Here is a 14516-nt window from a genome sequence, read left to right as displayed (position 1 = left end):
CCGCACCGGCCCCTTCATCCCCCAAACCCATCCCTCCCTGCTGGGCGGGTGGCCAGGTGGGGTCTGCACCGTGAGCACTGTGCTGAGCGTGGCTGGCGCGCTGGGCTGTGCACCCACCCTCCGGGCCCTTTTCCATCTCCCCTTAACCTGCCTTTCCCACCCGGGCTCCAGATCAAATCCCAACAGAGCGAAGTAACCAGAATCCTCGATGGGAAAAACATCAAGTACGAGCTGGTGGATATCTCCCAGGACAACGCTCTCCGGGAGGAGATGAGGGCAAAGGCAGGCAACCCCAAAGCCATCCCACCCCAGATCGTCAACGGAGACCAGTACTGTGGGGTGAGGCTCCCGCTCCGTGCTGGGGATCAGCACCCTGAGGTTGGGTGGTGGGTGACAGTCCCGTCCCCTTGGTTTTGCTACAAAGGGTGTCAAGACACCCTGGGAGTTATTTCTCGTGAGGTGCACAGACAAGGTGCTGTCAGGATTCATGGCCATTTGGAATGCTGTGCCTTGGGGGAAAAAGGGGGCGTGGGCAGGGGTCTTTGGGTGACCGTGGGCTGTGCTGTGTGGCGCTGTCCCTGCTTTGCTCTGTCATCCTTGGCACAACCAACTGGTCCCTGTGCTGTGAACCAGTTTGTGCCACGTTCTCAGGGGACCCTCTTGCCTTAAGAGCGACCGTGTGGCTTTTCCCTGCAGGATTACGAGCTCTTTGTGGAAGCAGTGGAGCAAAACACTCTGCAGGAGTTCCTGAAGCTGGCCTGAGCCCCAGCTCCTCTCCCTTCCTGGACTCTACCTGCATTCCTGAGCACCCTCATCTCCGACCACCTTCACTTCCAGGTTGTCAGCGCTGTCCTGGCACCGCGACCTGCATTCCCGGCACAGGGAAACAAACCCATGACCAAAACTCATTGCAGCTGCCTCCGATTCCCTCCTGCCTAACCCCGACATCATCTCAGAGGGATCCAAAGAAAGTCTGACGCTCGCTGCGCATGGCCTGTGAGCAGAGCCGGGCCTGGCTCACCGCAGCTTCCAGTGCCTCTGTAAACAGCAAAGCCTCTGGGGCGTGTGAAGTGCAGGGCGGCCGTCAGCCCCCTCCTCTGCCTCGGGAGGGAAGGGCTTAGGGCTGCATGTTACTTCCCACTTCTCCTCATTGCTGTTAAAATTGTAAATTCCGCTGCCTCACTTCCTTTTTTTTTTTTTTTCCTTTCCCTTTTTTCCCCCGTTTTCATCTCGACTTGTAGACATTATGGCAACTAAGTAAATTCTTTTTTGTTTGTCTTAATTTAATGCAAAAATACTGCACAGAGTTGGGGTCTGACCACCCACCGTGGAGGAGCTGGGGGCGAAGGCTGGGATCTGTGGCATCTGTGCTGCCTGGGGGGATGGATGGGGCTGGAAGGGAGATCTGTGCTGTTCTGGCCATCCTCCACCATGACCAGGGCTCCCTCGTGAGTATTAATGGCTCAGGGCTGCCCCAGACCAGCTGATGCTCCAGCTGTCTGCTCTTTGCTCTTTGAGTTGGCTTTTTTGCAATCCTGGACCAAGTGCATTTTGTTTTCCTGCCAAAAAGCAAGTTTATAACCAGTGTTGTCTTCCGAGATGCTATTAAATGTTACTGTACCTTTCACGTTGCTGCTCCTGCGTTCCTTTTAAATCTGGTTTTATTTTGGCTACAGGTTAAACATCACCCTACGTAATGATTCTGAGTCATTTCCAGCTCTGGGGAGCCAAGTCGGTTGTACTCGCTGCTGCAGCCTGACACAAAGATCTTAACACCTTAGATTGCTGCTGCTAATCAAAGGCTCACAGGACTTGTCTGAATGTCCCACGGCGTGGTAGTGACAGGTTCCTCACTCGAACATTCCTCTCCTCTGCGTGGTGAGAGCAACAGCCCGAGGCAGGGACAGCTTCAGCCAGACACGTGAGCAAAAAACAACCCCCTGGCACAAAGATTACCTGGCTGGTTATAGACCAGGAGACAGAGGGGCAGAGGAAAAGGCTGCCCCTGGATCTACTACAGGTGGAAAAAGGAGGAAGCTGAGTGAGGGCTGTGTGGGTTGAGTCACTGGTCACGGGAAGCTGGTGGAAGCAGCTGGTTTGCTTCCTGCATTTGAGCTGTGCAGGGTCCAGGTCCAGCACAGGGGTCTGGGAAGAGCTCCGGGCACTCTGAGCTTCCGCAGTAACTGTGCCTTTGGAATCTAAAGGAAGTGGAAGCTGCAACAGGAATAAAGGGTTTCATTGGGAGCCTTTAATGAGGGCTGGGTCTGCTGAGAGGGAACCTGCCAGAAGGCGCTGCCTCAAATGAGTGGGAGTGTTGTCAGCTGGGAGTCAAGTGGGAGCTTGTCACAGCTGGAATGGGAAGAATGTGCTGGGAAGGGAAAAAGGGCCTGCAAAGTGCAGCCCCAGCCCACGGAGAAGGAGGAAGATGCTTTATTCAGGGCTCCGTGGAGGGATTATGCTCTTCTCCAATGACACGGTGTCCTGTTGCAGCATCCAGCTGGAGCAGGAGGAGGGAGGGAGGGCGGGTAAGTGCAGGCAGGCTGGAGCCTGGGCCCTGCTGGAGCTGGGGGCTGTCCAAGGGAAGGAGTTGTGCACGTACAGGAAGCCCAGTTGCAGGATCTCCCGGCTGAGTCGAGTCTGGCTCAGTCCCAGCATTGCAATGGCTCAAGGCCTTCAGGTTTAGCTTCACCAGGGACTGTAGAACTGAGCCTGTTCCCCCCCTGGTGTCAGTGCAGTTGAAATCTGTGGGGACCAGCTGTGTGGGGAAGGCAAACTGCCCCAGCTGTGTGTGTGTCCTGCTGCTATAGAGTCCCTGAGCCAGCGTGAAGCTGGCAGGCTCCCCTGGGCAGGGATCAGCCCGTGTAACTCCACACAAATGAGGAACCAGGCCTGGACCCCAGGTGTGAGCTGATGGAAGTGTCCCTGGGTTGGGAGCCCACCTGTCTTGGGGAATAGCACCCACTGCGAGGCAGCAGGAGTGGGCCTGGCACCCTCTGCCACAGGGAGAGGCCAAACCACTGCTCCAGGCTTTTCTCCATCCCAGGTAATGGCACAAGGAAACTAAATCTGGAAAGAAAACCTCTTCCCAGCCAGGGAAGGTTATAACAGGTGAGAGGCAGCTCCTTCTTGCAGAGCTTGGGATGAGGAGCTGTTATGGTGTTTGCAGCCCTGTCCCTCTTGCTGGGAGGGGTCTCTTCTCCTCAGCAGCAAGGAGGCATTGGGGATCAGCCCACATTCCTGCAGGCTCCTGGAGTTGTCTGTGTACAGCCTCTGGGGAAAGGTGCTGATGATCTCATACGAGTCGGAGTCTCCACCCCTAGGAAAGAACAGCACAATCTTTCCTACTCACGGGGTCCCCCAAGGTTTTGCTGAGATGCTCTGGCTGATCCAGCTGTGGTTATGCAAGAGCAGAAAAAAGGGCTCCCAGCCCTCTGCAGCCAGCCAGGCACGGAGCAGCTGTTCCAGCTGCACAGCTGCAGGGGGAAGGAGGCTCGTGCATCCCGACAGCACTGAGCTCATCCTGGGCTCAGACCAAGGCCAGGGCCCTGGCCTGCAACAGCAGTGGGAAGAGGGGAGGGCAAAAGGGGCCCTCAGCCATCTGGAACTGTTCCTGAAGGGCTCAGTGAGCCCTCGGGCAGCATTAAAAGGGTTGGGATATTGAGATGGCTGAGCAAAGAGGGTGTTGATCCAGCAGCTCAGCTTCCAGGCTGCACCAGCACCTTGGGAATGGTGGCACTAGTCATGGGAGTGCTGCTGAGCAAAGGCAGTGATGGCCTGGGTCTGATGGCAATTTTGGGAGGGCAGAAGAGGTTTATCTCTGCTGCTGCATGGCAAAGGTGGGTATGAAACACTCTGAGCTATGTGGGACCCCAGCAGTGCTGCCAGGAGAGCATCTAGTGAGGGAGCTGAAGGGGCAGAGGGCTGAGCTGTGACCCAGCTCAGGCTGATGTTTGAAGATCCAAGGCCTTCAGCAGCCACCAGGGGCCCTTCCCTGGGGCCCTACAGAGCCAGGCAAGGAGGGGAGGAGGTGCTGTGCACACCTGATGCGGGCGAGGTGCTGGCGCAGGTCCCCGATGGTGTCGGTGAAGAGCATCCTCACGACGTGCGTGTGCTCCCCGCTCTCACACCTGACACGGAGAGTGCAGACTCCAGGGGCAGGAGCTTCAGCCTCTTCAGTCATCTTCACCCTGGTTAGAAAACCCTGTCAGCCAAGGAGTGAGCTCCACTCAGTGGGCAGAACCTCCAGGATGTGCTGGTGAGGTCCAAACAGGGGAGGGGAATGTTCTACAGATGAACGAGGCCCCACCTGACTTCAGGCAAACAAACCAACCTGCTGCCCAAACTGCTGCTTTGCTTTCCCTGCCTGAAGGTGCCTTGAAGAGGGTTGTTGACCTTTTTTAACTTTTCCATTTTAAATCAGGGCTGTCTGGTAAGTGCTTCGCCCTACTTCTCTGATTAAAAATAATCTGCTTGGGTTTTTTTTCATTAGCTATTTGGGTCTTGGCTTGCCAGAAGACTGAGTGGAAAAGTGCTGTAAGTGAGACCTCCCACTTGGGCATCAGTTTCTTGGAGGGATTCCCCCATTTAAGGTGACTGCAGACAGCTTTTTCAGTGGTTTTGAACTCTTAGGCCTTGGCTTGTTGGGAAAACTATTTCAAAGAAATAAGTGACATTTTGAACAACGGAAACTTTTTGTTAGAGATGCAGGTTTGCCATGAGAAATTTAATGGTCTTCCAAAATTACCAAACTTGGCCTTTTTTTCTAATTGTTTCTAAGGTCTAAAAGGGGAAAGTCCATTTACTTCCTCAACTGAGCCCCCTGAAATGGGGGGGGTGATGCAGTGATGAAATAGGAGGAGGAGATCCTGACAGGGCAGGGGTTGGGGGCTGTACCTGTACCTCTCCAGGGTAGCCAGCCTGGGGGTCTCCACCAGGGTCTCTTTGCTGCTCTGCACCCCATCAAAGCCCTGAAACCAAACCAGGTGAGTGTCCCCACTGCCCAGAGAGCAGCCGGTGCCAGGACAGCCCAGAGGCAGGTGCCAAAGTGCCACGTGTGCTCTGGTGGAGCCTCTCTGGGAGGAGGAGATCACATGGAGCTGAGAGAGGCCCAGGGAGGGGGTGCTGGTGCTGTGCAGGGTGCTGAGCCCAAGGAATCACTGCTGCCCCTCTCCTGTGGGTGGCTGGGGGTCCTCTTGTACCTGCTGTGCTGCTCCAGTTGAGCCCTGGACACCAACCACTCCTCCTCCATGTTCCAGGGGCTTGGGAAGCTCGTTGGGAAACTGCTCCAAGGAGGCTTTGGGACCTTCCAGAGCAGAGGGGAGATATGTCCATGTGTGACCTTCTTGACAGACATTTTTGGCCCCAGAATAGGCTGATTTGGTGAAAGGAGAGCACGCAGCAGCCGACAGGGAGAGCTCTCACCACCCCCAGCGAGGCTGAGACTCGCTCTCGGGTTCCTCCCTTCAAGTTTGTCCCACTTTCTGGCCCACTAAATGTCTGATTGTCAACATCAACAGTGAGAACTGCACAGCCTGTTCAGCACAGCTGGGATGCACAGTGAGTAGAAACCTGGATAGCTCTGCTGTGAAAACCTGAAACTATCACCATTTTTTACAGTCTTGGACGTTTCACCTTGTATTTGTTGGTGTCTACTTTATTTTGTTTGGAAAATTATTTTTTTTGTGGTTACTACTTAGATAAAGGTAATATTTAGCAGAGCTTCTGTTTGGGAATAGCCTTGAGATGGATGAGCAAGCAGTTCAGCTGTAGGTAACCAGGCAGTGTTGCTGATGGGAGATGCACATATTGGGTCATTTAGTGATGCACACACAAACCCACTGAGACTGACTGAGTCTGACTTCCCAATCCTGACAGGTATTGCTTAGGCAAACTGAGAGTCTAGAAGCAAAATGAGGTATCTGTGGCCTGACCTTATGTCCCATATTCTGTTATGAAAGTCTGAAGAGAAACTGTCCCATATTCAGTACAGTTATGGTTGATGTGGCTTGAAGATATCTGCATTTATGGAATGAGGCTATAGGAGAGCAGAGGGTTTTTTTGCCAGCAAATCCCTCCCTCAGCCTTTGATGGTGGTAAAGGTGAATGTAGAAGGAGCTTGGCCTTTTGGAAGCGTGCAGGGCAGATATGTTTTGGAAACCTGCTGAATTTCTGGTAATTTATTACTCATCACATCTCTTTCTTTAGGAGATGAATGATGAGAGGACACTGTGTGTGCTGCCTGGCTCCCAGCTCCTGAAGCAACACCAGGCCCTGAACCACAAGTGTTGCCTTCCTTGCTGAGACAACCCCCAACACCCCTCCTTCCTGCTGCACTGCCCTGGTAAGGTTTAAAAGTTCTCCCCTTTGAAAATTAGCTGCATTTTTGAGGCAGGCTTAAGATTTTACCTGGGATCTCGGTGGTTTCCTGCACTTGGTTTGATTCTGAATGACCAACTGTTTGGCCATGGCCAGGAAAACTCCTTGGAAGGTCCCTCTCCTCAAATACCACGTCCCTTCTGTCAGTGACCTGTTGAATTAAGTCCAACTGCCATAAGCAAATCTGACTGTTGCACAAGCTTCTCTTGCTGCATCAGAGCACGATAAACCACAGCAATGACACCCAACAATCATAAACCCCAAACAAAACCAACGATGCACAGGTTAAAAGGAACCTCAGCCCCAAGAGCTTTGCACAATCCTCCTTCCATGTGACTTTCTAACTTCCACAGCTCCCAGCTCACTCCAGCTGGACTGACCTTGTCTTGCCCCTGCAGCTGTGCCCTGGTTTCTTCGTGGCAGTGGGTAGGTCCAGCCTCTGGCTGTTCCTTCTTACGTTTCAGATGCACTCAAAGCCCTAGATTTGAGTCCTCTGAGGCTTTCTGCCTGCAAATGTGGCCTTGGCTCTCTGCCATTTCTAAGAAATCAAAAAGCAGGGCCCAAAAGAACCTCAGGTGGCCAAAACCATTTAAGGTGTGCAAAATAAACTCTGATGACATCCTCTTTGAGAGACACTTGTTCAATCTGGCTTTAAAAGCTTTTCCAGGGGAACCATTTGAGAACTTTCTTTTTTTCCCTTGGGGTGACACAGCTCTTCAGATGCTGCACGTGCTACTTCTCTTACAGAGCCTGCTGTGCTCTTAGAAGCCTTGTTCCAAGCCAAGATTCACTGAGGCAGAGAAACCCTTCAGTGCTGACGCAGAAACACTCACTCACTTCCTCTAACGGCTGTAGCAGGTGTGCTCCCCACTACCCTTTCCCTCAGACACATCTGCACAGCATCACAAACCTCAAACTCAATCCAGCAGAGTGATGAAAGAAACCTGAACAGTTTTCTTGGGAAGCAAGAGAGCAGTTTCTCCCCAAAAAAGCTGGTGAAAAGGGTTTGGCACTTGCCTGCAAAGGGACGCCATCGGGGTAGCGCTGCTGCAGCTCTGAAGGGAAATACCCATCCATGATGTCCTGCAGGCATTGCTGAAACAACAGGAGAGCTCATGGTCACACCACAGACTTTCTGTTTAGCTCAGGACTGATCTTTCTGCTGGGCTGCTCCTATTTGTGGTGTTATGGCTGTGCAGAGAAGTCAGAGGCACAGAATCTCACCTCTAAAAATTACTGCACAGAGACATACAAGCCTTTCAAGGCACTGTGGGAACGTGAGGTGAGGAGCTGGGCTCCTTTTTAGGACTGAGATGAGCTCAGAAGCCTTATTGCCTTTCCTGGGGCTTAGTGAAGGATGGCAGGATGGCTCTAATTCCCTTCCAGACCTTTCCATACCTGTGTGGATGGGTCCTGGTAGGGCCGGAAGGCTCCGTTGCACATGATGATCCCATTTTGGTACAGGGTGAGAGGGATGGGTTCTGGCTGCTTCAGCCGAGCCCCCTGGAGTGTGTGCTTGATTTGAGGACTGCCTTCTCCAGCCAGCAGGTTCAAATATTTAACGTTCTCCAAGATCAAATCAAAATCAATCTGGTATTTGGAAACAACTGCTTCACCTGTGGCAGAGGGATCGGAGTTACAGGGGGAAAGGGGTGGCAGCAGAGCAGTTTTATCTGTATGAATCTGAGGTGTGTTTTCAGCCCTGACATTTTCATGTGTTTGCAGAGTGTGGTGCAACACTTGTGCTGTGGTGCAGTGCTGCCAGGTCCACCCGGGTGTGGGCTAAACCACAAGGGCAGGGCAGAGGGTGCAAACTCACAGGGCTCCACGCTCAACCCCTTGCCCTGTTTGTCGCTTCAGAAGTGTTGTGTTGTCCCTGCACGGTGCACGGGGAGGAATTTCACTAGTTGGATTAGCTAGATTGGATCAATGGATCAGGGCAGAGGTGCTGAAGAGGTGTCAGTGTAAACACAGGCAGCTGCCTGCATCAGCAGGTCGGGCAGGGACGCTGTGAGGATATTTGTCTGGGTGCTTGAAGGTGGCAGGGTGAAGCAGTGAAAAGGTTGTGATGGGGCAGAGGAATGAAATCAGAAGAGGAAATGAAAGAAAAGATGTAGATTGAGCTAAAGCCCTTTGTATTGTTGTTCTGCTTTTTTATGATTTGCTAAAGGAGGATGGGGAAATGCCCTTAAAAAGGGTCAGTGAGCTGATATCAAAACTATTTCTACTGATTTCCATCTGTCCGTCCCCTCCTGTATCTCAGGGTGGGGAGGTCTAGTTAGCTAATATTTGCCTGGTGGTTAGGAGGCAGCATTGCCTCTACAGCCCAAGTATTCTTCCTTTTTTTTTTTCCTCTGTTACCACTTCCTAAGAAGCCATTGCCAAACATGCTTGGACCCCACACAGCAGAGTCAGGTCTCAATTAAACCACTCACGTGGTAGTTGGGAGGAAAGGCAAACAATACTCCCTGGTGGAGCCAGACAATGTGGGTATGTTACTACAACTGCTGTGTACACAAAGCACCTGATTCCGCTTTCCACCCACTTTACGTCAATATTATTAAAGCAATGAAGCTTCAAACAGTGCAGGGTATGTGAATTCTGCAGGAAACAGCTGCTGTGAGGTCCTCCCAAAGGGCTTGAGCCATCAGGTTCTCTCCTGAAGAGCTTACAAAATATAGATGTATAAAATTAAACCTCCTGCCTGGCTTAGCTCCTGCTAGGTCACTCCATGTCCCCGTCCCTGGGAGGGATTGATGTGAAGATCTCGGCATGGGATCACAAATTCTGAAGGCCCAGATCCTGGGTCTCTGGTGCTTACCTGCTCCACCTTCTCTAAGCAGGCAGTGGGAGCTGGGATAGCTGCTTCAGCCAGGGGTGCTGGTGTTTTACCTGGCTTCCAGAGGCTCCTTGGGAGCAGCTCCCCTTCATCCCCGAGAGATTCTGTGTCTTCCAGCTGATCCTGTGTCTCCCCAACCCAAATCAGACCGTAGTCACTCAGAAACCGCTGAGAGGGGAAAGTACAAGAGCAGAGCTTCAGAAAACCAGAAGTGGTAGCCTGAGTGTGGTCAGTTGTGACTGTGAGAAGCAGAAAGGGAGGCAAAAGAGGTTTGTCTTGGGGGCTCCTTGGCCCAGACAGACAGACTCACTGGCAGGGCAGTAGTAGCAGCTCCACTAGTAATAGGCAAAAGGGAGGAGGAAAGCATTTGCAGTGACAGTGTAATCTCTCAAGACTGTAGGAGCCACAAGGAATATTTCTACAGTCCTGGAAATCAAAATGACGAGGTTTGCAGGAGGCACAGATATCTGCGTGTGTTTAAAAAGCCTCCTCCTGCCCTGTTGCTGACATCCAACCTGCTCTCTCTTTCCAGACTGAGGTGAAGAATTGTGATGACCAAAGTGGCAGCTTGGAAAAGGCCAAGCAGCCTGGGACTGCAGGGCAAGTGAGGGCTGAGGGCAAGTGAGGCTGGTGTCTCACCTCCATCTCGCAGACCTGGGTCTGCAGCTGAAGACACCTCCCTTCCAGCTCTTCCAGGGTGGATGAGTCAGGAGCACCTGAAAAAGAAGAGCTGATGTTTCTGTGCACAGACTTAAAGAAGAGCTGTAGATAAAACCTGTGACACAGCACAGACCCCCAGCAGCACCCTGCCTGCACTGTGAGTGACCTCAAGCGTGACACAGGAGCTGAACATGAGCTCTGAGTGCTGGACTCTGACAGTTCAGCCTGCAGTGGTTTGACAAGGATGCTGACAGACCAGGAGATAGCTGTGAACGACACTGGCCAAGTTTTACGGTGCAGGAAGCTGATGTGAGTGGTGCTGTTGGCAATTATGCAATGAAAACTGCTTGGCTTCCTCAGCCCATTAGAAAAAATGAGCAGGTGTCCACTAAAGCTGGGTCCAGAAATCTTGGCTGAGTGGCAGAACAACGCGGGGTGAGGCACAAACCACACATGATTGTGGTTTGACAGGCACAGTCGTGTTTTTTCACTCAGGAAATGGAGAATTTACCACAGCTTTGCATTAACAATGTAGTTCAGCCATTGCAGAAAACGTGTGTGGGCTCAGCTGGAGAGCTGCTGGATTCTGAGGAATTGAATAGGGGAAAAGACCTTTGGTGACTCACTTAAATCTGGGTTCAATTTAGAGTTAGGCTGCCTTGCAGGACAAGTGAGCCTGGACCTGTTGGAGACTCCAAGCAGATTTTTGGTTTCTTTCAGCTGTAGCTGTTTTCCTACCTGTTTGAACTCTGCAGTGTTTACCGATTTTTTGGTTTGTTTTTTTTTTCTCCTGGCCATCCTCGGGTGTCTGGGTGGTTGGTTTACACTCATGGAAACTTAGTAACCCACAGAAAATAGGCCAGGAAATGATGATTTGCGCTGCACCAGAAAAAGCCGAGTAACAGATGCGAGTTAAAGTGCAGATCTGCTTTAGGAAATGGCACCAGTGTGGCTGGTACCTCTCACCAAAGAGGCCCCTGGGCTTGGGAGCCAAGGACAGCTCAGGGAGAAGCTCTGTTGCAGCACCAGGAGCTCTGCTGCCCTCCCAGAGGTGCCAGAGGTCGATCAAGTTTTACCTTCCCCTTCCTGAAGAGTCTTTATCTTCTCCTCGAGTTCAGCAATCCTCCTGTCCTGCAGGGACAGAACAAATAATGACCTCACTTAGTTCCTGGGCCTCAGGGCCTCAAGGCACAGTTGGCACAACTAGTCCTGGGTGAGTCTGGTGCAGGTACTCCCACCCCACTCAGAGACAGGCAAAACAAGGGTCAGAAGGGCTGAATCACCTCACAAACACCTTATTTAGGCTCAAGTGAGGGGTGGGATAAATACAGAACTCCAGGAATTGGTGACCTATCTCTCAGTCCTCCATCTGCACGAGAGCTGTGGGCACACACAGGCTCCTGTGCTTCCTGCTGAGGGGCTGATCTGGAGACTAAAGCAGCATCTCTGCAGCCACTTCTTCAAAAATGAAACAAAACAGGGTATTAATTCCAAGCTTTTAAAGGGTATTTATTAAAGGGTATCTATTCCATTCAGTAATGCAGAGAGGTCTGCTCTGGGATGACTCTGTTGTGGGAGCAGCTGCTGTTTCAGAAAACAAAAGGAAGGGGGAAAAATAAAAGGTCTGAAGCCAAAGAGCTGCTGATATATTAGTGCCAGGGTGCTGGGAGTCACTGCTATAATCCCCTCTCCCACCCCAAGGCCTGATCCAATTGCTCTGTTGCTTTGCAAAGGCTCCTTTGGGTAATTAACAGAGCAAGCCACAGATTAACTTCTTTTAGCCCAAACAAGGTCTGAGCAGGTGGAACTGCTGTGGCTTCAACCATCAAAGCAGGACACAGAGCAGGGGGGCTGATTTTTACCTTCAGCTGGATTTCTTGTGCCTGTTTCTCTATTTTTTGTTCCAACAGAGAGATTTTTTGCGTCGTGGAGGGCGTGAGCTCCGTGTCGGTGTGAGCTGCACCTGGAGGCACAAATACCTGTTACCTCTCTGAAACGGGGGGCACACGGGGGGCCCCACACCAGAATTCCTGCTCTGCCACAGCAGGGAGGACGAGGATATTTTTGGGGGGTAAGGGGGTGGCTGTGTCACCAACAGCACGTTGTGTAGGCGAGAGGGGGACCACAGAAATTAGGTCTGGCCTGGGGTGTCACTGAGAAACTCAGAACCCCCTAATAATTGAGGGACTTTACCCTCCATGTTCCTTTTCAGTGTTGTCCCCTGGAGCAGGAGGGGAGGCTGCCTTGCACTGGATTCCTGGTCCTAGGAGACAGCCTGGTATCTTCTGAGAAGGAGCACGGAGAGCATGGAAGGAAGAAAAACAGGTCAGTGTTTGGATACAACTTCTCCAAAAGCAGGGAAAGAAATATCAGGCTTGTGCTGAAGGGAGAGCAGGTGGCCTGGGCATTCAATCCCACGAGTATTCCCAAATTCCTGAGCGTGTGTGGGCACTTGATATGAGACAGGGAGATGGGAAGGTGCAATCAGAAACAGCAAACTTTACTGGGAGCGAAACGTGAGGGTTTGCTCTGAAACCTGGTGGGGAGGATGTGACCTAAAGTGGAACTGGAAAAATAGGTGACGTCTTGTTGTGCTCTAGGGCTGGCTGAGGATGTGGAAGCCTGTTGATTGTTATCTGATTTTGGACAGTTGTAGGAGAGAGAGAGCAGAGAGAGAGCTACAGTCACTGCAAAATGTGTAGGGTGATAAGAACTGCCTCGCCTGTGAAGGCAATGAACTTGGACAGCTCTGCCCTTTCAGTAAAAATAAGAGGGGATAGTACATAAAAATAAAGCACAGGCTCATTAACTTTGGGGGGGTTTGCTCGATGGGTGAATTTTTAAAAATATAATTGAAAAAACCGTCTAAAAAAACCTAAACTGTACATTTTTCTCATCACCCCAGCCCGTACACCGGGGCAGGGTGGGCTGTTTGAGGGATCGTGGGCGAAAAGAGGCTCAGAATAACGGGGGTCACCAGGTACCTCCTGGGGGAGGTGACTTGGCGAGGCGTGGGTTGTGAACCTTGGCGGGGGCCGAGGGGGGGGCAGCGCCGGGGCACCACGGGGTGTGCTGGGGCGGAGCTCCGGTGTTAGGGGACCCTCGGGGGGGATCCCCGAACCTCGGCGGGGGGGTTCCCCGCGCTCCCCCGGACCCCAAGCACTCACTCACCCAACCCGCCGCCATCTTGTGTTTTACAGGCGGGTTGCCGTGGCGACGAGGACCCCGCTGCGATTGGCTCGGCGCTGGTCACGTGGTGGGCGATGCATCCCCGGGGACCACAAATCCCAGCATGCACCGCGCGGCGCCCCCGGAATGGGACTGGGAATGGGACCGGGATGAGGTGGGGAGCGGGTCCTGCTTCCCTCCCTTGCCTCCCTCTGCACATCCTCTGTTTCAGCTCACAGACGTCGGCCCGTCCTGAGGCACCTCCCGCTGTGCAGCTCCTCCTGATTCCCTCGCCTGCTGCTTTGGTCTCGCTCTTCTCACCTGGGCGCTTTTTGTTTTGCCTCACTGATGCCCTGAACTCCCTCCAGAGCTTGCTGCCATCCCCGGAGCCTACCCTGTGTGTCCCCCACCCCACCTGCTGCCACTGAGCCAGCTGAAGCCTAGCCAGTTTTACCCCCTTTTATGGGGTGCTCATAGAATCACAGGACTGGTTTTGGAAGGGACCTCAAAGCCCACCTTGTTCCACCCCCTTGCCATGGGCAAGGACAACTTCCACCAGACCAGGCTGCTCCGAGCCCTGTCCAAGCTGGCCTTGAACACTTCCAGGGATGTTGGCTGTGCACAGAGAGACTTTCAGTTTGAAACTTCAACAAAATGCAAAAACGAGCTAAATTTGTTGAAGCTTTGCTGTGGAGGAGCCCTCAGCTCTGGGCGGAAGCCGACAGCGAGCTCTTCGTGAAGCGCTTCACCAGCACAAACCCAGACAGCAGGTGTATGTGCTTGGCACATTTCAGTAACTTTATTCATTTCAAACAACCTTAAAATAACCAGATCCCTTTTTTTGTCTCCTGGTGCTGCAGTCGAGTCGCTGAGGGAGCCCGGAGATCTGCTGTGAGGAGGTGGATACTGGGGGGCCGAAGGAAGCATTTCCCTGATCCCTTACCTGCATCAGACTACCCTGGGTGTGCCACTGAAATTCAGAGGGACACCTTGGCCTCAGCTTCACATTGGGGGAAGGAGGTTTGTGACATGGTTCAAACACTGGCTGTGACTTGCAAACCCTCCCAGTGATCCAGGGAGGGTTTTAGCCACTCTTCAGTCCTTTGTGGGTGTGAGGACAGAGAGCCCCCAGGCAGATGCAGAGCTCAGCCTGAGGGGTTTCATGCTGGGGGTGGTATTTGGGGATGTGGCAGAGCCAGGGGCTGCAGACAGTGGCCAGGACACCCCTCGGAGCTGGCTGTGTGGCTGTGCCAGGGAAGAGGGAGCAGGAGCTGCTCTCGTGGCGGGGGATGTGGGTGAAAAGCTCCAGGGACTTGAGGCCAAAAGGGTGGAGATCCCCCACGCCGTGTCTGGCACCTTCTTCCTCCCGGCACCGTCAACAGACGCCACTTCCCCAAATTGAGTTGAGCAGCCTTTTGGAGAAGGGGGTTGTGATTGGTGAGACGGAGCCAGGGCTGTGCTTAAAGCCTCGGGG

General features: G+C 52.7%; 2 protein-coding genes and 1 long non-coding RNA gene across 4 annotated transcripts in view; 2 read left to right on the top strand and 1 right to left on the bottom strand.

Annotated features, from left to right (window-relative positions):
* The window catches only part of SH3BGRL3 (SH3 domain binding glutamate rich protein like 3), a 4166-nt gene extending 2539 nt beyond the window's left edge, over nucleotides 1–1627 (top strand). The window contains exons 2-3 of the mRNA XM_029963032.1: nucleotides 57–339; nucleotides 697–1627. Of these exons, the coding sequence (XP_029818892.1) occupies nucleotides 57–339; nucleotides 697–762 (349 nt within the window). The 3' untranslated portion in view covers nucleotides 763–1627. The remainder of the gene's footprint in view (nucleotides 1–56; nucleotides 340–696) is intronic.
* Nucleotides 1628–2816: 1189 nt separating this feature from the next.
* On the bottom strand, nucleotides 2817–13075 carry UBXN11 (UBX domain protein 11). Its single transcript, XM_029963108.1, has 13 exons — nucleotides 13051–13075; nucleotides 12068–12159; nucleotides 11737–11837; nucleotides 10951–11005; nucleotides 9854–9930; nucleotides 9268–9382; nucleotides 7774–7991; nucleotides 7393–7470; nucleotides 6406–6526; nucleotides 5199–5302; nucleotides 4894–4967; nucleotides 4041–4187; nucleotides 2817–3316 (listed from the first exon to the last, which is right to left on the bottom strand). Exons 2-13 carry the CDS (start codon nucleotides 12072–12074, stop codon nucleotides 3100–3102), a joined length of 1314 nt encoding a protein of 437 aa, XP_029818968.1. The 5' UTR covers nucleotides 12075–12159; nucleotides 13051–13075; the 3' UTR covers nucleotides 2817–3099.
* LOC108641145 lies at nucleotides 5142–12194 on the top strand. Of its 2 annotated transcripts, none has more exons than XR_003916155.1 (4): nucleotides 5142–5556; nucleotides 6205–6340; nucleotides 9747–10183; nucleotides 12087–12194. It is a non-coding gene; the product is annotated as an uncharacterized LOC108641145 (long non-coding RNA). The 2 variants fall into 2 exon arrangements; XR_003212871.2 differs by lacking the exon at nucleotides 9747–10183 and adding an exon at nucleotides 11785–11945 and having other exon boundaries at nucleotides 5146–5556.
* Nucleotides 13076–14516: the final 1441 nt, after the last annotated feature.

This window comes from Manacus vitellinus, unplaced genomic scaffold (assembly GCF_001715985.3).
Source record: "Manacus vitellinus isolate BGI_N305 unplaced genomic scaffold, ASM171598v3 scaffold_52_pilon, whole genome shotgun sequence".
Taxonomy (NCBI): domain Eukaryota; kingdom Metazoa; phylum Chordata; class Aves; order Passeriformes; family Pipridae; genus Manacus; species Manacus vitellinus.
This window is presented reverse-complemented; position numbering and strand designations above follow the sequence as displayed.

Excerpts from the sequence above, each read along its gene's own strand:
- UBXN11 (XM_029963108.1), bottom strand. Across the intron at positions 4,188-4,893 it reads GCTACCCTGGAGAGGTACAG|GGTGAAGATGACTGAAGAGG; the intron begins GTACAGCCCCCA and ends TTTTCTAACCAG. Across the intron at positions 3,317-4,040 it reads CAGCACCTCGCCCGCATCAG|GGGTGGAGACTCCGACTCGT; the intron begins GTGTGCACAGCA and ends GTTCTTTCCTAG.